This window comes from Lepidochelys olivacea (assembly GCF_965140295.1).
Source record: "Lepidochelys olivacea isolate rLepOli2 genome assembly, chromosome: 14".
Taxonomy (NCBI): Eukaryota; Metazoa; Chordata; order Testudines; family Cheloniidae; genus Lepidochelys; species Lepidochelys olivacea.
The window spans coordinates 24,972,803-24,998,860 of NC_140424.1; the positions used below are offsets into that span (position 1 = coordinate 24,972,803).

A 26,058-nucleotide genomic window follows, 5' to 3' on the forward strand; every position below is an offset into this window, starting at 1 on the left:
CCCCTTACAACAGACAAATTCTGGACTGGCAAAGCTGCTGTCCCCAGCTCAGGCTATGTGCTTCACGGCTAATGTGCAGTGAAAACGCTTCTGTCCAGCAAGACCCCTGCATAACACTACTGCTTTGGACGGGGGCATTGGGAGAGTAGCTCAGCATGAGGCATTGGGGAGTACAGGCCACTGGCTGCACAGAGGTGGGAGATCACTGTGCAGCTCTCCCCGCCCCTCCGCAGGACATGCACTCAGTCGTGAGACTGCACCCAACCCTGACACAGCGCAAGGACCGGGCCTGCCCCAGAAACACCCCAAGGACCTGCCCCTCTGTGCCAGGTGCATCAGGTGTGGGCAGACAGGCTCAGCAAGGCAGGATCCAAATGTGGAGGGTCTCAGTGTGGGGGGAACCAGGTGTGGGTTGAGAGGGTTCCATGTGGGGCAATCTGGGTGCGGGTGGCTTAGTGGGGGGGGTCTGGGTGTGTGGGGGATCTGGATGCACAGGGACTTGCTGGGGGGTTCTGGGTGCAACAGTAATGGGACTATGGAGGGGGGTCCAGGTGAAAGTGGTTGGGGCTCAACAGGGGGGTCCAGATGCTGGGGAAGTGGGACTCAGTGGGGTAAGGAGCCAGGTGCAGCTGATTGGGGATCCAGGTGTAGGTGGCTCATTGGGGTGGTCCAGATGAAGAGGGAGTGGGGCTCATCAGGGAGGGTTCTGCGTGTGGGGGGGAGTGAGGCTCAGTTGGAGGGTCTGGATATGTGGGGGTCTGGATGCACGGGGGTTGGGCAGATGTGGGAGCAGCTCCCTGTACAGTGATCCCTCCCCCTTCAGCTGAGGAGCGATGGGTGCAGGAAGCAGGGCGGGGGGAGTCTGCAGAGCTTCCTACATCTTGGGGAGAAATATAGGGGTGGGTCTGACATGGCCCTGAATGCCGTGCAGGGGAAGAGGAAAGTCCCGTTCTCCTCAGCCCAGCCAGGATTAGCAGCTGAGTCTGGAGCAGGGTAGGAGCCACCAGCCTGGGTCTTCCCCAGCCCCGCCCCATGCCCCACAGTGATTTCCTCTCTGCTGGCTGCCCTGGGCACCCAAAACCTACTGCTGGGGAGGGTCGCATGACTGCTGTTGTGGCTTCCCTTTGCTTCCCTGTCAGAAAGTCATTTTTCTTCACTGAAGCAAAGAAATCTGCAGGGGACATTAATTCTGTGCATGCACAGTGGCACAGAATTCCCCCAAGAGTAACAGTTAGAACCTCGTACAAACAAGACCAAGCCTGGGGAGAGAGACTGCACAGAGCACAGGCAAGAGGAGGTGGCCGCAGTGCAGAGGCATGCCTTGTGTGAAGACTCAGAAGGTCTCTGAAGCACAGAGTTGCTGATTTCTTGGGGACACGTTCTGGTCCAAATACAAACACACAGCTCTCATCAGCCTTGTCTATGCTAAGGAAATGCATCATGTTAGCATGACGTGCTTTAACCAGTGTGATGTTAAACCTGACTTTATCCCTGGATGACATGCTTAGAAACACGTTAGCCCAAGAAGTTTGGACTCCAAGTATAAATGGGAGCACAATAGCCCCTCAGCACAAAGGCTCCTGTCCCCTTCCTCCAAAAATGCAGCTTCCTGGTGACAGTGCTGTATTGAAAACTGTAACAATTACAAGCTGTCATTTTAATTCGTAAGGGTTTCTTCGTCCTGCTTGCAGGCTAGGGGGGCTCTGTAGGGAAGCATGTGTCTTTCAGCATGGCTGCAGTCAGTCTGCAAAGAGCCAGTCTAGAGTAAGATGGGGTGAGTTGTGCTGCTCCAGTTTGGGGAGCAGCCTGCTTTGTCTCTCTCTGGTTCTTGTGTGTTAAGGTTCTGGATTCTAAGAGATAATGGAGTGTTACTTTGCAACCTTCTAGCAAGAGGATTGATTTTTTTTGTCTAATGTCTCTCTTAGGATGCTGTGAATGTAACAGGGACAAGAATCCTTCATGCAGTCTTTGTTCCTAAGTTAAGGCCCACTGGGAACACAGTGACATTGTAACACATGGGTGAGGGGGCCTGTAGGGATGGATGGACAGGGGATGGAGAAGGGCATGAGCAGGTTTCACCTCACTCCCCTGGCTCTCCATTTGGCCAGGCTGGGCCCATCTCCTGCTGCTGGCATCATGGACATGCTCAGGCCTCCCCTCTCATGTGTGCAGTGTGCATATAACGGTTCCTGGGCATGGGTCACTGCTCGAGGTGGGAGCAGGGAATCCTGCCCCTAGTCCCCATGGTAGGAGGGTGGCATTGGCTAGGGCACAAGGACACCGGTGGGATTTCTGCAGGATTTCACTGGGGACAAACATTGAAAACTTTCACTCCCAGAAGCTGTGGGAATGTGGAACCAGTGGAGCATCCTGCCAACATCTCTGCTAGGCAGGATTCTGGAGGAAGAGAGGGATTCAAGAGCAGACTTTCCGTGAGCTGTTCTGGATGGAAAGGGCAAAGCAATTAAATTAGCCTGTCTCTCTTGTGCTCCGGCTCGCCCCGAGGCCTGGGTTTCTCTTTTAAATGCAGACGCACGTGCTGATATTCATTGGGCTGGGTCCCCTAAGGGATTGTGTCAGATCCTTGCTGAGATGCTCAACAGCCTGCTCTATCGGGAGAGACCCCTTTTGCTGCCCATGGCCTCTGTGATCTCCTATGGACTCCCTAAACCCCTCCTGTCTTGTGAGGGAGGGAGGGCAAAGGGGGCAGGGCCCAGAACCCCCTTTGCAAGGCTCCACACGTCTGCTCCATTTCCTACTGAGCCCCACTCTGGGCCTTCGCCGGATGGTGCCCCAGAGTACATGGCCGGGACTCTCCCAGCCCATGGGAGTCATTCATCTCCACTGGCCCTTGCTGCCACCACTGCCAGACAGCACAGAACTGTGGCTGTCTGGGGTTTAGCTGTGGCCCGTGTGTGGGTGCAGTGATGGAGGAGGTAGTGGGGGCCAATGGATAGAGCACCTCAGTGGAAGTCAGAACTCCTGGGTGTCTCCCCAGCTCTGCCATTGATGCACTGCGTGGCCTGGGGCCAGCGCCTCACCTCTCTGTGCCTCATGGGCCCTGTGGCTGAGCTGAGGTAGTGAGACTGACCCTGCTTTGCAAGGCACAAGTAGTAGCACAAGTTAGTAGCAGAATTTTTTAACCCAGTGGAACAGTTCAGGGAGGGGCAAGTTCAGGCTAGTTCCGACTGAACTGGTCTGTCCATCACAAAGGGCTTTCAAACTGACTCGTGAGTGTCCCATTGGTGACCCAGTCAGCTGTGCTCAGAAGGGGGTACGGCTGTGAGGGCAGGGGCTGGAGGGGCGAGGAATGGGGCTCTTGATTCTACAGAGTCACTGCAGCTGGCATCCATGGAGGGGCCTAGCTGAAAAGGCCGCAGAGCTAAGCAATAGCCTAATGTCAGGTTTCAGAGTAGCAGCCGTGTTAGTCTGTATTCGCAAAAAGAACAGGAGTGAGCTGTAGCTCACAAAAGCTTATGCTCAAATAAATTGGTTAGTCTCTAAGGTGCCACAAGTCCTCCTTTTCTTTTAGCCTAATGTCAGCAACCACAGCAACAGCGGTGAAGGGCCAGACCCAAATGACCTGGTGTCACACTCAATAGACAAAACTACCTAAACTCGGGTGAGTGTCCCCTGCGCCAGCAAGCTGCTTGGCATGAGGGACAGCCCCATCCCTGATGACGCACATTGCTGCTGCCGGGCAGCTCTGTGTTCTGTCACTGGCATAAGATCCTCTATACTGGATGGAGGGTTGCTCCGTTCCGCCCCACCCCATCCCAGTCCCCAGCATGCCTTGCTCCCCAGACATGTCCCCACGGCAAGGAGGGTGGGCGGAGGCACAGGACCGGTTGTGGTACGCTGGTGGCAGAAAGTCGTTCCCCTCTAATAGAGGTATTCTCTCCTGGACATTTGTAGCTGGATTAGGGCCCCATGGATTAGGCCCCTTTGCACCACAATGGCACTAAGGGGCTGTGACTCAGCTGGGGAATCAGTAGTTGTGGAATAGGTGGATGGCAAAAATATTCCTATTTGCTAGAGCTAGTCAAATAGCAAAATCCACTGGTAATTGATTAATGTTACTGATTGATTGGCTTCCGCCCCATGCACCTTTGTGCCACAGAGTTCTGTTTGGTCAATGAGGATGCGGAAAATCCACACTGCCCATCTGGCTGCCATTCATTCATCTCTGGAGCTTGCTGCCTGGCTTTTACAAACCGGACAGTGACGTCACCTGGTTTGTCAGCTGGGCCATGGTGGCTTTTCCCTTTGTGGACTGCAGAAGCTCTGGAGTTCCTCTGATGAGCTGCCCATGCTTGTATCTTCATTACATCTGTTTGTCACACATCTTGAACTGAGATAGTGCAGATTTGAGGAAAAGATATCAAGATAAATGCTTGTTGGGCTGAATAAAATGTGGTGTCCCTGAAGAGGAGTCACCGTTGGGTTGGGTTTGCAACATGATCAAATGAAATGCAATTGTCATAGGGCTCCAATGGAATTGCCCACAATCTGTTTTTAGACAGATCTATTCCCCCAAAGAGAACAGCTTGGAAGGGAGGCTGGGAAGGGAAAGCACACAGGAGGAAGATGATGTCTACACTCTGCAGTTACTCAGCTCAGTTAGCAGGGCTTGAGTGGCAGGCACTTTACACTTTGTTACCTGAGTTTACAAAATGCTTTTGACAGTATAAAATTGGTGTTAAAAACTGCAGGTGTGAGAATCCCAGGTGTCTGTTGATAAGGCCAGGGTAAGTGACATTCACCCAGGACATGCTGATTTTCAAGCTGCTTGCACAAGGAAGGCAGCTGGAGTCACAGAAAGGGAGAATAGACTCCCCAGCTATGCTTCTGGAGAAAAACAGGGCCCTAGGGCATTGTGCAGAGTAGGGAAAATGGGCTCAGAGTGGTGGTGATAGGTACTGAGGGTATGTGACACACAATAGACACCTAGCAGGCCAGACTGGTGTGAGTTATAGAGGTGTAAAAGTGAGCTAACCCCACTCATGTCACTGAGACCATGAGAGTAGAATTTAGCAGGTGTGCAAAGGAGAGTAGGATTTTGCTCTGTCTGTACTGAAGACATCTGGGAAATAGAGATGGCTGAAAAACTTTAGCCAGAACTGTCTCATGGAAATCAAAACATTTCTCAGGAACTTACTGATTTTGACAAAAATGGACGGGAAAAAGTTGAAGCAAACTCTTTCAGTTGTTTCAATAAAGTAAAAAAAGTGTTGTTTTAACTTAATCATTTCAATTAATTTCATGTAGATACATATTACATATTAATTTGATTGTTCTAGGATCTATTATATTTAGCATTTAAGTTATACTAAAGTTTTGACATTATTGAAATTAAACTTTTTTACCTCATCAAACGAAACAATTGGACGTTATCGAAACCAAATGTATTGATGGATCCAAATCAAACTTGTTTTTTTGAATTTTCATTCCGTGGGAAATTTCAAAATTTCAACTTTTTGTTCCAATTCCAACCCAAATGTGAAAATGTCGGCATTTCCTGTGGAATGGATATTCCATTTCCCCACCAGCTCCGTGTTAAGCGTTCAGATCAGCTGAAGGATCATGAAAGCCATCACACTAACCCTGATACTTCCCAAGCTATGGTGTTGCCTACAGATATACTGGAGATTACTGAGTTTCTGTTGCATTTATTGTGAGCACCAAGCTCTGCCCATGGTGATATCTCTGTTTCCGTTTGGCCTCTTTCTTCTGCCCCAGCTGACCACAGTGCACACCCTGTTTGGCCCTCTGCCATAAATGTTACTGGCTAGGCTTCAATGCAGAAACAGTGATAAATCCTGCAGAAACTATCATCAAAGTTTCTGGATATAACAACCACAAACATTCCAAAATCATGAGTCAAGTTTGACAAAATCATGAGACTAGATTAAAAATCATGAGATTTTAATAAATAATGATGATAGCTATTGCTTTTCATTAGTAGATCTCGTAGACCATTACAAAAGAAGTAATAAATGTTGGTTCTTGTTCTTTGTCTCTGGTTTCTGACTTTCAGGGGTGTACTTGTGTCACATTTTCAACTCTGAGGGCTAGAAACGTCCTTTTGTTTTTAATGAAAGCAGAGGGTCTCACCTAATCATATGACTCCAGCAGCTGGGGCTTTAAGAAGAATACCAAATATTGTGAGACTTACGATAAAACTGAGAGTTGGCAGCACTGTAGTTTGTTTTATGTTACACATTTCAGTGGACAGTTGAAAATATTATTATACTAGGAGCTATAGTAGATATTATCCTACATCTGTCAATCCTATAACGTGTTTGAACACTAGTAAATCATACAATGATAAATTAGTGTAACTGATTGGCATTATCGATTTATGTATTATTTACAATGACTTTACTGCCCTAAGCTGGCACTACAGGTAATAGTAATGCGTTTCCTAAGTTATCTGGACTCTGCACATTTTCCTAACGTGCTCTAAAGAGAAGTCAGTTCTCTGCTCTATACACATGCCGCAGGCCTGCGCTGTATGTGCAGAAAACCGGGCCGCACTTTGTGATGCTCCGCAGTGGTGCCAAAAATTTCACCAAAAGTCACTGTGCAGACTCATGTCTGGCCCGTGGCCCTGTGAATGTTAGTATTTTGTTTACATCTTGGTGAGTGGAAATTTCCGAAGGACTCAGCGCTGGCCTAACTCTGCTCCCAGTGCTGAGTCGGGGCCTTTGAGAAATCCCACCTGATATGTAGATGTTTGTTAACAGTTTTTGACATCTCCCAGCAGAGCTGGGCATTAGCGCAAGTCGTTAAAACCATAAACAGCTGGCAAAGCACACTAGATGCAATGAAATGAAATGTGACACATCAGCCTTTATTCAACAAGGTAGAGAACTCCAACCCTGAAATGTTCCACACCCTATAACTTTTACGTCCTATATGACAAACATAAAAATATGATAGTCATGTTTCTATTTCAGAAGGAAAAGAGGGGTAGGAAACTGCACAGAAAGAAGGAGTCCAATCTGAGACAGCAGCAGCAATTTAACTCCCGGAATTTCCTGAGTTTTGATTGCTGCGGTTGCATCATTATGATTGGTTTCATTTTATGTCCCTGAGCTTTTGGAAATAAAGGCGGAAAGAAGAAAACTTGAATCTAGCAATCTGGCGGGAGGAACTTAGCCATTTCCCTGCTGCTGATCATAGCCCCATTCACTGGAAGTTTTCACAGCCCAGCTCGGCTTTAGTTTAATGGGGCAGCTAAACAAAGGCACTGCTACGCATCCCACAGCACTCTGCATCAACAGCTGCCCCCGATCCCCACGGGAAACAAAGCTCTACTGAGCGTGTGTAAAACTTTCCATTTTACTTGCTTGCAACTGTGAATTCTGAGCCAGTTTCCCTGATATTTACGTGTCCGTGAGCTTTACACACAAATCAGCTTCCCAACTTCAGCCCATTTGGAATTAGCCGAGCAAGAAAAATTCTAATGAGACCATATGGGAAAAGTTGTTTTTCTTTAATTAAATATTTATTAATGTTTTAAAAAATAACAAGCCTGCATAAAACATCCCTAGATCAGTGTCTGGTATGAGGAAGGCAGTGCTGCTTTGCAGTCAGAGGTAACAGGCCTCTCTTAGGGAACATTTCCTAAAGCCTTTTAATAGCATGCATTCAATTCTCCATCAATGAATTAACTCAGTGGAGTGAAAGCACCATGTAAGTAGTGTGTGATACTAGACAAACAAGACAGGCAGTTACTAACCCTGGGCAATAGTCTGATATCCTTGCTCTCAGTGAGTGATAGCAATGATTTCAGTGGGATTGCTGGTGGAGTAAAGCACTACCCACTCTGACTTCCTCTCAACTTAAGCACCTGCTTAAGCACTGGCCTGAAGAGGGATGGGCATAAACTTTCCTAATTCGGTGCCTCATCTAGGGCTCAATCTTGCATGGCACTGAGCCCTCTGTCCTTGACCCAATACAACACTTAAGCACAGGATTAACAAGCACATGAGTAGCCCTATTGACGTCACTAACTTCAAGTTAAGCATGTGCTTAAGTGCTTTGACGGAGCAGGGCCAGAGAACTCAGCCCACTTCTGGCTCAAGCCCATATTGAACACGTAACGGACACAATGGACAGACCTATAGGCAAGGCACCCAGTACTGGGTAGAAAGTACCAGAAATTAGCTAACGGGGGGAAATAAAACAAAAATCACCCTGCAGGAGCATTTATTGTGCCTGGAAATTAGCAGAGGGTGGCATGATGTGACGAGAAGTCCTAATTCTTGTTCAAATACCTTCAGGCTGGCCATAACCTCACTGACAAATTAGGAGCAAGTGTATTTTTCTCTCACTTGCATAGTTTAAAAGGTCAAATAAAGATTGATCACACTTAAAAGCAATCCATTTTAGGCTGGGGGCAAGGTTGGAACAATTCTGCCCAAATTCTACTCTATATTGGTTCATAAACTCCCTTGATCACTGTAGAATGAGTACCTTCCAGTCGTGCATGAAGTGATGTAACTAACAACTGTCACAAGCAACTGAGAAAGGAGGCATTGGAATCCAAGCTGGAACTCAGGCTTGTACCCTTCGTTCCTTGCTGCCCAGTCTCGCTACAGTGTGTTTCACAATGTCCCCTGCTCTTGATTTTCTTATGAAGATCACCAATGAAGTGAGCTGTAGCTCACGGAAGCTTATGCTCAAATAAATTGGTTAGTCTCTAAGGTGCCACAAGTACTCCTTTTCTTTTTCACGACCATGTTAGGGGAAGGCATTGCATTGTCTATATTGTTTCTCTCTCTAGATGTTGGCTATCCATCCCCTCTTATGGCCTTCTCCTTCCCTTTCTGGGTCTCTTGAGGAATTTATTCTTGTTTACCCTGGAAAAAAGCAGGCCAGCTGAATGCCTGTCGTGGCCAGACCCAAATGCTAACAAACACCTACAGAGAGGCCTTGATTAGTTTAAATTTGCTGAGATCCTCTCAGGGGACAGAACTGTCCATCAGCAAATGTTCCAAGGTGCTGCAGGGATTAAAAGCCCTTGAAAGTTTAGCTGGCAAACGCAAATGTTTGCTGGTTGTTCTCAAACGCAAAATTTTCAACTCGGCATAGGTCCAGAATCCTTCTGCTTGCCTTAATCTTCAACGGGATCCCATCCTTGTCACCAAAAAATCGTGCATGCTATGTTTGTGTGATGAGGAACACACGGAGTCACAATATAGTTTTATTGCGGGGGGCCAGGCAGGGAGCTGGGGGGGGGGGTTGGGAACAGAAAAATTAAGGACAACTGCCCACTAGCATGGAGGCGGAGCCACAGGGACTAACCCCAGTGAATTTTTTCTTTCTTTTTTTCCAGACAACAACTCGCAGGTACTCACTGCAGTTCCCTTGATGAGCACTTTCACCCCCACAAAAACTCCAGCGCCCCCTATGCATACATAACAGAGTTACAGCCAAAGCATAATATAGAATCTGGCCTAGAGGATCTCACCATAGCGCCCTTGTGGTTGGATATTGCTAGAATGCCTTGCTTGCACACCTGCATTCCTGCCCTTGAGCTCTGTGTGCTGCCCCTGCTTCTGTTATTGTCACTACACGAGCCAGGGTCAAGGCTGCCCTCCTGTTGTTTTCTTGTGGGCAAGTATCGTATCAGTTTTGTACTGATGTGGATCTTCTGAAGTCCGGCATTCTTAAAAGGTGTTTGATGTTTAACATTGCCACAATTGGGAAATATTTTCTTTGTATGATTTTTCCGAGAGCTGCAAATTTTTTAGTTCTGGTTGATGCAGAATATGTGAGCCTTATACTTTACCCTAAGCAAACACTTCCAATAAACTTTATTCTTTGCTGTTCAGTGTGTAGGGGCCACAGGCAATGAGAAGGTGATCTTGGGGCTTAGGCAGTTGGCTCTCTCCCAGGAGAACTGTGATCTATTCCTGCCTCTGCCACAGTGTCCTGTGTGATGCTGGGCAGGTCAAGTCATCCACACTTTTCACAGGTGTTATTCTCATTTTCTGGGGGCCCAGATTAAGCCCCTGCACCAGGATTTTCCAAAGTACTGAGCACTCATAACTTCAACTGCAGGCAATGAATGGGAGGTGTGGATTCTCAATATCTTCACTGTTAACAATGTGTGATCTGGAGTAATGAGCATTGGGTTGACAATCAGGGGGCCTGCTGGTCTAATCCTGGGTGTGCTATGAAGAGGCCTTAGGCAAATGACTTCACCTTTCTTCATTGCCTTTCCTACGTGTGGCATGGGGATAATTATACTTATCCTATGTACCTCACAGGCTTGTGAGGATTAATTAGTTAATGTCTGAACTGCGCTTTGTGCAGATAAAGAGCTATTAGAAAATCTAAGTGCTCTGAAAAATCAGGCCCTAGAGGTCTTAAGTTGGGTACTCAACAATAATAGGGACTTTTGCAAATGTTGGCCTTAATCTCTCTGTGGCTCAGTTCCCCATTTAAAATATGGGGATAATAATACCTTCCTAACACAGAGGGGAGCTGTGTAAATAAACTTGTTTATGCATATGAGACTCAGATACCACAGTGAAGAGAGTCATAGAAAATCTCACGAGGAATTTAACAATTCCATATTCAGTGTAGGGTTTGGATGATGTGTAATAAATAAAGTATGGGTCATACATTAGTGGGGATAAAAAGAAATGTTGAATAGCTGCCTCGTTCCTGGAGTTTCCTGTGCAATGAATGAGGCAACCATCCTGTTGAAAAAATAGCATGTGATAATGTCATTAAAGTCTGTAATAATGCATACTGTGACAGGGTCAGGCCAGATGGCTACAGGAAAGTGATCCCACAGGACCTGGACACCAAATGATTATGCGGGACAACTAATGAAATAACAGGGACAGGAGAGTGGTCAAAGGGTCAAACAAAGGGAACAGGATGGGGACACCGAGAAGAGAACCCTGGACAGCGCCCACTGCTCCTCAAAGGTGTCAAGAGAGTCAGTGGAAGCTGCCCAGAGGAACTCTGCCCAGATACATGAACAGATGGAGGATCGGAAATAGGCCCCACAGTTACAGGAAAGTGATAGGAGGCAGATATATTAGCCCCAGGTTAAGTAGGTCCCTTTTCCCTGGGTAAGGTAACAGGGAAGGTTCCAGAACAATAGGAATTTTCTGAAAACAATTAAGGCAGACAGGCTGATTAGAACACCTGCAGCCAATCAAGAAGCTGCTAGAATCAATTAAAACAGGCAGTCTAATAAGGGCACCTGGGTTTAAAAAGGCACTCACTTCAGTTTGTGGTGTGCATGTGAGGAGCTGGGAGCGAGAGACACAAGAAACTGAGAGTGAGAAAGCATACTACTGGAAGATGGAGAAATACAAGCATTATCAGACATCAGGAGGAACGTCCTGTGGTGAGAATAGAGAAGGTGTTGGGAGGAGGCCATTGGGAAGTAGCCCAGGAAGTTGTAGCTGTCATGCAGCTGTTGCAGAAGCCACCGTAGACAGCTGCAATCCACAGGGCCCTGGGCTTGAACCCGGAGTAGAGGGCGGGTCCGGGTTCCCCCCATCCCTCCATTCCCCTAACTCCCTACTTGATACCGGAGGAGTTGACCTAGACTGTGGGTTCCACCAGAGGGGAAGGTCTCTGGCCTGTTCCCCGATCCACTAGGTGGATCAGCAGAGACTGCAGGGATTGTTCTTCTTCCTTTTTCCCATGCTGGCCAGTGATGAGGCTAACTGAGTGAACGGCAGATTTGAGCCACGAATGTGGCCAAACTGAGGACTGCTGTGAACCTCTGAGGCAAGCAAATTCTCCAATAAGCGCAGGACCCACCAAGGCAGAGGAGAAACTTTGTCACAATATGTAAAAGGGATTTGAATTAAGGTTGTATGAGCAACTTAAATCTGCCATTTCCTAACTTTTAAGAGATTGTCATTAATGATTCTTTTAATGCATTTTTTTGTATTTTTCATTGTATATTGTTACATATGCACAAGTACATGCAGTATGTAGGTGTAACAGCCCAGCTATCCTGCTCCTGATTGCCTCCCTGTGATTAGGATTTGAAGGTGTGATGTTCGAACACATTGGCTAATCCACCTTAACCTACACATTGAAAAGGTCTAGTGTAGGTAAGGCAATGCAGATTTTAACACAAGCTGAACTGACCAAGTTAAACCCTAGGCTCCCTCTTGGGCTTTAACTTGACAAACTAAAACATGTTCAAGGCAGCATACCTTGTCCATGCTAGATGTTTCACATATCGGCTTGTCATTCTAGTCTGGGTAAGGCTGTTTAACAAAGTCTTCCTCGCTTCCTGGTCTGCAGCATTTATTTAAGCCCTAAACTGCACAATAACAACAACAAAATAAGACACACCATGAACTTCTCTGCCTAGTGACTCAGACGAGGAGTTTCTGTTACAGTTCTTGGACATCAGTAATTTTCAAGAAAGAGATACATGAATGGCCTAAGTCATGAAAAATCACCCCTCTCTATCTGGAGCAGAGTCCTTAATGCAAGATCTCTTAATGCTTCACCTGCCAAGAAAACTCACTGCTGGACTTGATAAATCCACTGCAGTAGAGATGGCGAGAATAGATTTTTCTATCCAGGGCCCAGGGTTTCTTGCCCTGAATTCCAAAGCACAAATGCACATTGTTACAATAGGGTGGATAAAAATATTATTACTAGGTTATATCAGTGCAGATAAGTAGATGTTATTATGCTTTTCAGCCATGGCTCTTCTTTCTGAACGTCTGAGGCTGCTTTGCTTTCTGTCCCTAACTCTCAGTGTAATTCCTCTTCAAGATGGCTTTCTTACACTTAAGCACTGTGGAATCTTAGCACTTGAAGGGAATTCACTATCGGTCTATGCTGGTGCCAAACAGCTATCTTGTCGTCATAAACCACTTGTTAAATTTTTCTCTGAATCTTAGATAAAAACTGGGTGATGGGGGGATGTGGAGATTACTGGAAAGAGCAGATCATCAGGAAAGGAGATAGATGGGAAAACAAGGAAGCAAAAGCTGTTTCGTAGGTGGATTGAGTCTGTTTAGTGTATCTCTTCCCCCACTGGAATAACAATTCCAGATGAGTTACCTGCATTAAATGCTATAAAATGAACATAAAAATATTGTATAACTTACAGAAACATCATATATCTGTAGGATACTTGAGATGTATTAAAATATTTTAGTACTCCGGTTTTTATAAGGAACTTATTAGCAAAGACAAACCAGAAAATGTACCCTTTGCTCTGCAGAATCTATTTTTTCCATTGCAGAACAAAATTAATCCATTTTTATTAACAATAAACATGTGGGAAACATTAACTGCATAACCATGCCCTAGGGAAAAGAGAGACATAAACATTCTCCAAAGAAAGGTTGACTGCCTACATAGGAATATCTCTCTTCAATGGAAAGTACAATGAGGCCTCTTTGGGGGCTATTTAAAGTTTTCTTCATCAATTACCAGAAGTTCAAGACCTTGAATCAGGAGACTCAATGAGTGATTTATGCTGCAAATTAGAACTGTCAGTCTCAGTCCTTGGAAGAAGAGCTTCTTTCTAAGTTCAGATCAATACATCAGTAGCTGAGAAGATCCTCTTCTGTCAAGAATCAGGATGAAAGGCTGTCAGACACTTTTGACTCCCAGAAAGCTTACTGAAATGTTCTGATCTGAGTCGCTTATTAAGGGCTCCATCCTGAAAGATGCTGAGGGCTCTCAGTTCCCACTGGGCCTAATCCTGAGAGGTACTGAGCACCTGCAATGTCCACTGATGTCAGCAGGTGTTGCAGGTACTCCATCGCCCTCAGAATTTGGTCCAGTGACTTCCATGGAATTAAGGGTGCTAAGGCAACCTGACAGGATGAGGCCCTCAGACACTGAAGTGTCCTATAAGATGGCAATGCATGATTTTTTTGAGGCATTTGAAAGGGGGCTCACCCTTTTTTAAAATCACTTGTTTGTCACCAATCAGACCAGCCAAGTCTTTCCCAAAAGTCACTTGTACCCTATCCAAAATTGGGAGAACTATTCATTTGAATGGTTTAGGATGCTTTACCCTGCTCCTTCCAAAGTACAGCTGCAAATTCCTCAGCCAGGGGGAGTTCAGAGGAGCACCCAGCCCATGGATGTCTCTCCCAACTCAGCATTTCCTTTTCAACCCCAGCTCCACAAACTTCCCAAACCTCCTTCTCCTTGGCCACAGGGTTTCTTCCGGGTGGTTCCTCCAGCATGTGCGGGGAGAGGAGAGAGTGGGGAAGGAGGAGGGAAAGGGGGGACGAGGCGAGGGGAGGTTAATGTGCTGGCTCGCTGGACTCTAGACCCAGCTGCTGCAACAGCAAGGATGCTGTATTCATTTCCTCTGCAGAAGAGACTCCAGTCTGCACTCCCCCTATAAGGTAACCCCGGCTCAGGCATGGCAGAGATGCTAGAAAGCTGCACCCGCACGTGCTTGGGAGCTGTAATGTGTGCAAATGACAGCTCCACCCAGGCACAGCCGGCAAAGACCATGCATCCATCTAGTCTGATAGCCTGCCTCTACACTGGCCCTTACTTGGTGTCTCCTCTCCTCGCACAGACAGCTCCCCACCCTGGCAGCCTCTCCCCCTCCCCAACACTGACACTGCCCCCCCGCAAACTGAGACTGCTGACCGATAGCAGGATGCGCCCTCCTGTGTGCTAAGTCTTGTTTCCTGGGGCAGCAGTTACTGGCTTTATGACTCGGCCTCTTGTTTAATCTTGTGGGCTGCTGCATTTCGCCCTATTCTAATTACATGAATTTGCTTCCTTTGCAAAGATGTGAAAAGTCCTTAAAAGCTCCTGTCTGTCCACGTGGTTTCTCCTGGGCTTTGAAGTAGCTCAGAGCACAGTGTTTTTTTAGGGCTCTGTGGCTGTCTAGCAACCCCCATTCTAGCCAGTTAGTCTCTCTCTCTCTCACTTAGTTATCGTTAGTTAATTTCTGCTCCAGCTGTGCCCAGAGAATTCATATTGTTAGCTGACAGTCAAGAATGCTGTTAATCTTTCATTTCCTTAATGGAGTATCCAAATAACTAGAGGTGAGCTCAGTGCTCATCTCTAGGGCCGTACGTCCACAAACTAGATATCATCCCTCTGCAGAGCCAGCACTTCACCGCAGTAAAGCTGGACAGATGCAGGAAGCTCTCCCATCTTTGTTAAAGTAGTTTATTTCTTTTAGGTGGGTTCGGCACAGCCTCCAAGAGAGTGAAACTGAGGCCAATATTGCATTCAGATACTCGAGCAGCCCAGACATATTGGGTACAGCTGCACTGCAGTTAAACACCTGTAGCTGGACCAGGTCAGCTGATTCAGGCTCAAGGGGCTTAGGTTGCAGGGCTGTAAAACTGCAGTGTAGACGTCTGGCTCGGGCTGGAGCCTGGGCTCTGGGATGGCCACAATGGGGGTGGGTCTGTCTACCCTGCAGTGCAAGCTCAGGATTAGTAAAATTAGAGTCAGCAGACGCAGCATTTGTTAATCTCGGGCATGAGCATCTACACTCACTTGTAACCCCAGGTTAGGAAGGGTTGGACCCTGGATCTCAACCTGGGGCTCCAGCATCTGTACTTCATTATGCAAGCCCAAACTCCCATGCCCCAAACTCCCTAGCACCCCCCCAAAAGGTGGCCACTCCAGCCCTTTGTTCATGGTGCAGTGAGGAAAAACTTGATTGTCCAGATGACAAAGAAAGTCAGCCAGGGGGATTATGGGATACTTTTGGAGGACTCCCAGAGCCCCATTCCAGTGGGGCTGTACCTACATTGCACAGCAATAGTGCTTGAACTACTCCTAAGGGAATTCTGCACCAAAAAAAATTAAAATTTCTGCACACAATATTTTAAAATTCTGCAAAATTCTGCATATTTTATTGGTCAAAATAACCAATATAATCACACCATTTTTAATTATTGTGATAATTTATTTCAAAGTACTTGTCAGCAAATAATTGAAAATGGTGTGATTATATCATTATTGTGTTTCTGTGTTATTTTGACAATTAAAATATGCAGAACTTTGCAGAATTTTTTTTTTAAATTGTGCAAAATTCCCTCAAGCTTATCAGGGTTCTGTGTGATGCAGTCTTTGTGTGGGCAGCTCAGTGCAGGGTCTGGGTGCCGAGGGGAATGGGACTGTGCAGGGGAGTCCAGGTGAAGGTGATTAGGGCTCAGGGCGGGCTGGGGCAGTGGGGCTCGGTGGGGTGGGAGGTCAGAGTGCAGCTGGTTGGGGTTCAATGGGATGGGGGTCTGGGTGTGGGGGGCTCCTGATGCAGGGGATAAGGCTTGGCAGGGTGGAGGTTTGGGGGGGAGGCTCGGGGGGGGGGGTTCTGGAAGCCAGGGGTATAGAGGGAGCTCAGTGGGGTGTGCAGGGAGCTGCTCTCCCTGTCTGCCCAACCCCATGCATCCGGACCCTCCTGCATCCACCCCACCACCACTGAGCCGCACCACCCCCTACACCTGGAACCCCCACCCTGAGCCTCATCCCCCACACACACACCTAGATCCCCCTGCCAAGCCCCCCGCACCCTCCGTGGTGAAGAACTCCCTGCAGCCAGGGGAAGTTTCTGGGGCTTGATCTGACCCAACTCTGGTTGCTGCTCCATGCAAGGAAGAGGGAGGGGGAACTCTCTCTCCATCCTCCTCCCCTCTCCCTGCCCAGATGGGACTAACATCCCTGAGCAGACAGAGCATCATAAGAACATTAAAATGGCCAAAATGGGTCAGGCCAAAGGTCCATCTAGCCCAGTATCCTGTCTTCCGACAGTGGCCAATGCCAGGTTCCCCAGAGGGAATGAACAGAATAGGTAATCATCAAGTGATCAATTACCTGGCACTCATTCCCAGCTTCTGGCAAACAGAGGCTAGGGACACCATCCCAGCTTATCTTGGATAATAGCCATCGATGGACATATCCTCCATGAATTTATCTAATACTTTTTTGAATCCTGTTATAGTCTTGGCCTTCACAACATCCTCTGGCAAAGAGTTCCCCAGGTTTACTGTGTGCTGTGTGAAGAAATACTTCCTTTTGTTTGTTTTAAACCTGCTGCCTATTAATTTCATTGGGTGACTCCTAGTTCTTGTATTATGAAAAGGAGTAAATAGCACTTTCTTATTTACTTTCTCCACACCAGCCATGATTTTATAGCCCTCTATCATATCCCCCCTTAGTCATTTCTTTTCCAAGCTGAAAAATCCCAGACTTATTAATCTCTCCTCATACGGAAGCCGTTCCATACCCCTAATAATTTTTGTTGCCCTTTTCTGAACCCTTTCCAATTCCAATATATCTTTTTTTAAATGGGGGTGACCACATATGCATGCAATATTCAAGATGCGGGCATACCATGGAATTATATAGGGGCAATATGTTATTTTCTGTCTTATTATCTATCTCTTAATGATTCCCAACATTCTGTTTGCTTTTTGACTGCCGCTGCATATTGACCCCCTTCCCTCAGTGATTTACCTCTCCCCCTAGGTTCTGGAACAGATGCGTCTGAGCTATCGGGGAGAGGTGAGTGAGTACTGGTGCAGCTTCTCTTTGCTTCCCCACAGAAATCATTTTCTGCAAGGAAGCAAAGAAAATCTGCAAGGGGGCATTTTTCCGCTGTGCAGCAATGGCACAGAACTTCCCCAGGTATATTGAACACTGGATCCTGCCTTGTCTCAGGCTCAGATCCTCACCCATCCTGGGATTGTGGGTCTGAGCCCTGAGTTATGTGATTTGTGTGTAGCTAGAAGGGGAGTTAGGCTTGTGCCTGCAATTACATTCTGGAAAGGAAGCTAGTTCAGTGTCTCCCCGCCACTAACTATTCTAGTTCCAAGCTTCAAACTAGTAGCTACACAGAGGTGAACATGGCTGTAAAATGACCCCAGAGCTTGAGTCACATTAGGGTTCAGAAGAGAAAAAAATGACCAGTGAGGAGACTTGGGGTCGAAGGGGCATTTGAGCAGAATGATTTAATGCAAAGAGGAATAAATACCTGGGGTGAAGTCCTGGCCCATTAAAGACTATTGACTTCAGTGAAGCCAGGATTTCACCCTGGGTAAGTTCCTGGACGCTGCAGGAGAGGGCAGTTTCTGCTGCTTCTCTCTTGGTGCATTTTATATGTGAAAGTTTTGTTGATTAAAGTTTTAAATGTGGGCTTTTCATATATGAAACTGTATCCAACCTCCATTTGTAAACCGTTATCCATCTGCTGCTGTGGAATAAATGGGACCAGTTGTGAATCCAGGTAACAGCTAGATCACTGTGTAACCCACACACCTCCTGAGTGTGGTGTTCTGTCCCCTCTAGTGGCACCGAGACCACTTTGAAATTAATGAGTCTGCTCTACAGCCTTAGCTAAGGGCCACATGGCTTTTAGCTCATGGAGTAGAGGCTCATACACTCAACTTCAAAGGTCCCAGGTTCGATCCCGCCCGCCGACGATCGGGGTCTGTCGGCGTTACAACTGCTCTGATGTCTAAATTAGCCCATGCAGGAGCTGATCTCTTAGATTCTGATTTTGCAAAATGCTCCATATGGCTGGAGACCTCCACCAGTGCGCAACCCAGTGGAGCTCAGAGCAGATGTCAGGGTCCCCTGAACAGCACAGCGGCAGAATTGAGGCCTAACTCTGAAAATGCTGATGTTCTCCAGTGAGGAGATGGGAGTGGGGTGGGGAAGTTTGTGAAGACACATTTCAAACAGAGGTCATTTTAAAATGCACCAGGCTCGATATGGATTTACTTGCAAATTTAAAAAAAAAAAAATGAACCCAACCGCCAGAGTAATTGGTTTGAGACTGAGACTGGTGCTCAGCTGTTTCCATCCCTGAGGAAATCTGAAGGGCTGCTGAGCACCTACAACTGCTCTTGAAGTCAATAACAGTTGCAAGTGCTGAGCAGGACCCTGATCCAAAGCCCATTGAAGTCAGGCCCCACGTGCTCCTCAACTTGCAAGATCAGGCCTATAAGGATTTAACTCCACTTTCACTACAGAACTCAATACACACTTCAGCATGGATTTGTCAGAAACCACATCTGACTGAATTGTATGGCACAGACTGTGGCTCCTTACTTTTTAAGGAGCTCAGTCTGTTTAGTTTATCCAAGAAAAGTCACAGAAGTCCCGACATGGGGAAGAGATTTCTGATTGGAGTGAGCTCTTTAATCTAGTAGGAAAAGGTAGAATGAGATTCAATTGTTGGAAGCTGAAGCTAGACAAACCCAGATTAGAAATAAGGTGCAATTGTCTGAACAGTGACGGGGACTAACCAACTTACCTAGGGATGGGGTGGATTCTCCATCACTTGAAATCTTTTAAGACTGGGTATCTTTGTAAAAGAGCTACTCTAGCTCAGACAAGCGTGATGGGCTTAATGCAGAAATTTCTGGGGAAGGTCACTGGCCTGTCTTATACAGCAGGTCAGACCAGCTTATCACAATGCTCTGTGGTCTAGGTCCTTCTGGCCTTGTAATCTACGAACCAGTGAAACTCTATCCAGGCTTTTTGTGAGATTCCAGAACATTTAGTGTGTTTTATTTTATATTTTTGACAGGTTTCAGATTAACAGCCGTGTTAGTCTGTATTCGCAAAAAGAAAAGGAGGACTTGTGGCACCTTAGAGACTAACCAATTTATTTGAGCATGAGCTTTCGTGAGCTACAGCTCACTTCATCAGATGCATACCGTGGAAACTGCAGTAGACATTATATACACACAGAGACCATGAAACAATACCCCCTCCCACCCCACTGTCCTGCTGGTAATAGCTTATCTAAAGTGATCATCAAGTTGGGCCATTTCCAGCACAAATCCAGGTTTTCTCACCCTCCGCCCCCCCACACACAAACTCACTCTCCTGCTGGTAAGTATCACACATTTGCCACTTCCTGTCGTCTGTCAGGATCTGATGGGATGAACAGAAATGCTATAGGGAAAACTATTCTTGCAGCATTTCTGAACCCACAGAAATCAATCAGCACTGGAGGATCTCGGGAGAATGTCGCATTTGAGGAGATTTCCAGGCCATTGGCTCACTCTAAAAGGTTTGGCGAGGTTCAGAACATTTGGATGCTTGTCTGAATCAAACCACCACACTTTTGAGCCTTGTTCACCACTTGCTGAAGGTTGGGCTAATAGTCTTGGTCTCCTCAATGGAATCTCAGTTGAGTTAGGTATCTGGTATGCCACCACCCAAATAAATCACCTCTGATCACGTACTCCGTCTGCAGCAAGAAACTCTACACGTTAAAACAGCAGGATAAGACTCCCCAATAAGCTGATGTATCTGATGGTGATGATTCAGCCTAAGCATGTACGTTACTTATTAAGGGCTTACCTGGAAACTTATGCAACATATGGTATGGATTAGTGGCTACTTGCCTAGTGCTATGCTGCTGTTTATTACAGTGGGAAAGAGGGAAAGATGCTTTGCAGTTCATAGAGGAGTTACTACTATTATTATTTATTAGTGGTGGTGGTACTGCTGTTAATCCTTTTTTGTCTCTTTGCAGCAAAGGGTGTTTAGAATCATAGAATCATAGAATATCAGGGTTGGAAGGGACCTCAGGAGGTCATCTAGTCCAACCCCCTGCTCAAAAGCAGGACCAATCCCCAATTAAATCATCCCAGCCAGGGCTTTGTCAAGCCTGACCTTAAAAACTTCTAAGGAAGGAGATTCAGTTTAGTACTGAATGCAGAGAAGCCTGTGGTCATTCTCATCTCTTCTAGGAGGGAGCTCTATTGTCTAGGTCCAGCTCCTATGAAAACTCTGTCTCCAGCACATGAGTCTTGCTGGTTGCTGTTTTCATTGTTCCCAGGGAATGTAGTTGGTGGCAGAGGGAACGTCTGTTTCTCAGATAGCCAGGAACAATCCCACACGAGGTTCTGTATGTCAGGACACAGACCAGGAACTCTATTCAGTGGGCATGGATCACTCTAGTGGCTTCAGAGGGAGTTACTGGAACCCAGGATCTCTCATGGTCCCACCCTGGATGTTGAAATCCATGTCCTGCTTAGAAGTGCTTCTTACCTTGCAGACGTTCCATTCTGCAGGCTCAACAGAATGGAGGCAGTTTTCCATTATCATGTTCCTCTAGCATCTGGAATGTTAAGTGAATAACATGAAAGACTCTTCTGCTTTCTTAAGCATTTTCTTCTCCTTTCTTTAATCATGCCGAGATTTCCTGTGAATAATGTGAACTGTAATTATCATCTGCAGATCAGTGGATTCGCTGAGCTGTTTCTTAAAAGGATTTTTTTCTGTGAATTTCAGATGACCAAGAACAAAATTATAACCACCTGATACTAAACAGTGCAACCCAGACACCTACAAATGGTAAGAGAAAATGGCACGTATTGTAACTTTCCTCTGACAGCCGGTAACACTTACTGGCATTAAAATTATGTTTAATGTGAATAGAATAGTTCATATGTCAATGAGATATGAATGATTTATTCTATTTGCATTAAACGTAGGACCATATATCTAATAATGGACACGTTTAAATATGGCCCGATCTCATAGCTTCAATTAAATACCAGCTTTGTGTTTCCTCCTGTCTGGAAGCTCTGTATTCATTTCCATGTCCACCATCGGCTGTCGCAGATCCTGCTGCCTGGGACAGCACCAGAGAGAAGCCCCTCCTGTACCCTCGCCAGCAAGCAGATGACATCATTTCACAATTGCTAAGATAGGCTAGGAATGCATATTAAACACAGGGAAACTAGGGCCTGAACCAGCAGGCTGTTGGTGTCACATGCGGGCGGGGGGGGGCGGTTGAGATTGAGTTCAGAGCGCTCCTAAACTGACCAGACCCTTAGGGCCCAGGGATGTGCAGACACCTGCCCTTGTGTCACTTGCCAGTATCCCCTCTAGTTTCTCTCTTCAGGCCCCCAGGCTGGGAGCACTTCCAAGGCAGCATGCTCAGCCCCTACAGCAGGGATGGCCTCACCTCACTCTGCAGTGGCCAGCACCAGAAGTGGTACTGACGGAAGTTCGTGGGCTATTGGGGTTGGGGGGGTCCCTGTGATGTCGAGTCACTGAGGGAGCAGGGAAGAAATGGAGAGAAAGTCAGGGGATCCAGAAACACTCTCTTTTTCTCACCCTGCACAAGGAGGAGAGCCTGTTTCCATGCTTTGCTCTTTGCTACTCTTCCAGCCATCTGAAAACTGGGCACTTCACCAGCTGTAGGAATGAAAAGGCAACAAACAGCAGCGATCACTCACCTTGTACCTCTGCTGACTCATCTCCACAACCCTAGAACTGACCCCTCTGTAGATGGTCTGGGTAGCTTATCACCCCATGGCTGTATAAAACGTACTGTCACCTCTGATATAGGCCTAGTGTTACCCTTCCAGTGTATCTACGAAGCTTCCCTTGATTCAGTCTTCCATCAATTTGGACAGCCCTTCAGGGGCTCCCTTTGATAGCCTTTCCTCAATGAGCTCTGGAATTTCCTTTCTCTCTGCTGTCTGTGTCTTTCAGTACCTTTAGTGGCCCTTTCCTGTCCAACAACTGTGTCCTCTTGGCCAAGTAAACTGTGGTTTCATCTCAGCTTCCTTCAGTAAACTGTCTCAGTGGCCAAAGTGCTTCTCTTGGGGAGGCACAGCATCCTCAACCTCTGCTCATACTTCCTCTTTGAGTCAGAGCTTCCACGTGATTCCATTGTTCATAACCTGCATCATCCAAATGGTGCCCATGTCCCTATATCCACAGCTCTGCCTGTCCGTGCCAGGGCCTCACCTCCACCTCTGCTGAAAACCCCTTTTGTTTATTCATCTCCTCTCACCTCATCTACTGCAGCTCCCTTCTCCCTCTGTCTTCTCAAGCCCCAGCTCCCTAGACTCCAGCATGTGCAGAATGCTGCTGCCTACATTCCCTCAGTACAAAATATTCCAATCAAATCACACCCTGCTGGCGCCCAGTTCACTTCACCATCCAGTTCAGAATTATCCTCCCCATGTCCACGTGCCTCTTTGGAGTTGTGCCACCTGTTTCCCCTGCTCATTTTGCTCTCTCCTTCCTCATAATCTCTCCGCTTGGGCTGTGAGAAACATCTGCTGTCTGGACCATCCCTCTCATTACACCAGCTTTCCACCTCTGTGTAAATCCCATCTGAATACATATCAGTTCTCCCTTTCCTGTATCTCTGAATTTCTTTCTCTCCTGTTACTGTATGTATTATCTAGCTCTGTAGCTATACCACGTCAGTAAAATATTCTGGGATACATTTATTATGAAAGTTGTCTTGTGTTTGATCTGAAGCTTCCACATCTCCACATCTTAAGAGATGTGTGAGCAACAAGGGTGATGTCGTGGTGGGAGTCTGCTATAGACCACCAGACCAGGGGGATGAGGTGGACGAGGCTTTCTTCCAGCAACTAATGGAAGTTACTAGATCGCAGGCTCTGGTTCTCATGGGAGACTTCAATCACCTTGATATCTGCTGGGAGAGCAATACAGCGGTGCATAGACAATCTAGAAAGTTTTTGGGAAGTGTAGGGGACAATTTCCTGGTGCAAGTGCTGGAGGAACCAACTAGGGACAGAACTCTTCTTGACCTGCTGCTCACAAACCAGGAAGAATTAGTAGGAGAAGCAAAAGTGAATGGGAACCTGGGAGGCAGTGACCATGAGATGGCCAAGTTCAGGATCCTGACACAAGGAAGAAAGGAGAGCAGCAGAATATGGACCCTGGACTTCAGAAAAGCACACTTTGACTCCCTCAGGTAACTGATGGGCAGGATCCCCTGGGAGAATAACATGAGGGGGAAAGGAGTCCAGGAGAGCTGGCTGTATTTTAAAGAATCCTTATTGAGGTTACAGGGACAAACCATCCCGATGTGTAGAAAGAATAGTAATTATGGCAGGCGACTAGCTTGGCTTAACAGTGAAATCCTTGCTGAACTTAAACACAAAAAAGAAGCTTACAAGAAGTGGAAGATTGGACAAATGACCAGGGAAGAGTATAAAAATATTGCTCAGGCATGCAGGAGTGAAATCAGGAAGGTCAAATCATATTTGGAGTTGCAGCTAGCAAGAGATGTTAAGAGTAACAAGAAGGGTTTCTTCAGGTATGTTAGCAACAAGAAGAAAGTCAAGGAAAGTGTGGGCCCCTTACTGAATGAGGGAGGCAACCTAGTGACAGAAGATGTGGAAAAAGCTAATGTACTCAGTGCTTTTTTTGCCTCTGTCTTCACGAACAAGGTCAGCTCCCAGACTACTGCACTGGGCAGCACAGCATGGGGAGGAGGTGACCAGCCCTCTGTGGAGAAAGAAGTGGTTCGGGACTAGTTAGAAAAGCTGGATTAGCACAAGTCCATGGCGCCGGATGTGCTGCATCTGAGAGTGCTAAAGGAGTTGGTGGATGTGATTGCAGAGCCATTGGCCATTATCTTTGAAAACTCATGGCCATCGGGGGAGGTCTCGGACAAAAGGAAAAAGACTAATGTAGTGCCCATCTTTTAAGAAGGGAAGAAGGAGGATCCGGGAACTACAGGCCAGTCAGCCTCACCTCAGTCCCTGGAAAAATCATGGAGCAGGTCCTCAAGGAATCAATTCGGAAGCACTTAGAGGAGGGGAAAGTGATCAGGAACAGTCAGCATGGATTCACCTAGGGCAAGTCATGCCTGACTAATCTAATTGCCTTCTATGGTGAGATAACTGACTCTGTGGATGAGGGGAAAGCAATGGGTGTGTTATTCTTTGACTTTACCAAAGCTTTTGACATGGTCTCCCACAGTATTCTTGCCAGCAAGTTAAAGAAGTATGGGCTGGATGAATGGACTATAAGGTGGATAGAAAGCTGGCTAGATTGTCAGGCTCAACGGATAGTGATCAATGGCTTCATGTCTAGTTTGCAGCCAGTATCAAGTGGAGTGCTCAAGTGTCAGTCCTGGGGTCGGTTTTCTTCAATATCTTCATTAATGATCTGGAAGATGGCGTGGATTGCACCCTCAGCAAGTTTGCGGATGACACTAAACTGGGAGGAGAGGTAGATACGCTGGAGGGTAGGGATAGGATACTGAAGGACCTAGGCAAATTAGAGGATTGGGCCAAAAGAAATCTGATGAGGTTCAACAAGGACAACTGCAGAGTTCTGCACTTAGGACGGAAGAATCCCATGCACCGCTACAGATTAGGGACCGAATGGCTAGGCAGCAGTTCTGCAGAAAAGGACGTAGAGGTTACAGTGGACGAGAAGCTGGATATGAGTCAACAGTGTGCCCTTGTTGCCAAGAAGGCCAATGGCATTTTGGGATCTATAAGTAGGGGCATTGCTAGCAGATCGAGGGACGTGATCGTTCCCCTCTATTTGACATTGGTGAGGCCTCATCTGGAGTACTGTGTCCAATTTGGACCCCACACTACAAGAAGGATGTGAAAAAATTGGAAAGTGTCCAGCAGAAGGCAACAAAAATGATTAGGAGACTGGAACACATGACTTATGAGGAGAGGCTGAGGGAACTGGGATTGTTTAGTCTGCAGAAGAGAAGAAAGAGGAGGCTTTTGATAGCTGCTTTCAACTACCTGAAAGGGGGTTCCAAAGAGGTTGGCTCTAGACTGTTCTCAGTGGTAGCAGATGACATAACAAGGAGTAATGGTCTCAAGTTGCAGTGGGGGAGATTTAGGTTGGATATTAGGAAAAACTTTTTCACTAGGAGGGTGGTGAAACACTGGAATGCGTTACCTAGGGAGGTGGTAGAATCTCCTTCCTTTGAAGTTTTTAAGGTCAGGCTTGACAAAGCCCTGGCTGGGATGATTTAGTTGGGGATTGGTCCTGCTTTGAGCAGGGTGGTTGGACGAGATGATCTCCTGAGGTCCCTTCCAACCCTGATATTCTATGATTCTAAGAGAGGATGGGAGAATAATTTGTCTTGAAAAAGTTACCTTGAACCTTTGTTTGGCCCACTCCTATTCCAGAAAGGCAGTAGTCACTTCATCATTCAGGTTACAGGTAATTTTCCATTATTAGTCTAAATTTTATCCTGTCCTCCAAAAACCACAAAGAAGTGATGTCAATTTCAAAATTTGGTAGGTTAGATCCAGCAGCAAGATGGACTATACATATTAAAGCTGA

The 26,058-nt window shown here is 46.7% G+C and overlaps 1 protein-coding gene across 2 annotated transcripts in view; it reads left to right on the forward strand.

Moving 5' to 3' along the window:
* SHISA6 (shisa family member 6) overlaps positions 1–26,058 on the forward strand; it is a gene marked incomplete at its 5' end in the record, with an annotated part of 396,338 nt that overhangs the window by 308,703 nt on the left and 61,577 nt on the right. Inside the window, one exon of one of the 2 annotated variants that reach the window (XM_084647516.1) lies at positions 21,253–21,315. The exons of the other annotated variant lie outside the window; for it this stretch is intronic. Coding sequence (XP_084503642.1) covers positions 21,253–21,315 — 63 coding nt within the window. The remainder of the gene's footprint in view (positions 1–21,252; positions 21,316–26,058) is intronic. 2 annotated transcript variants of the gene reach the window in all.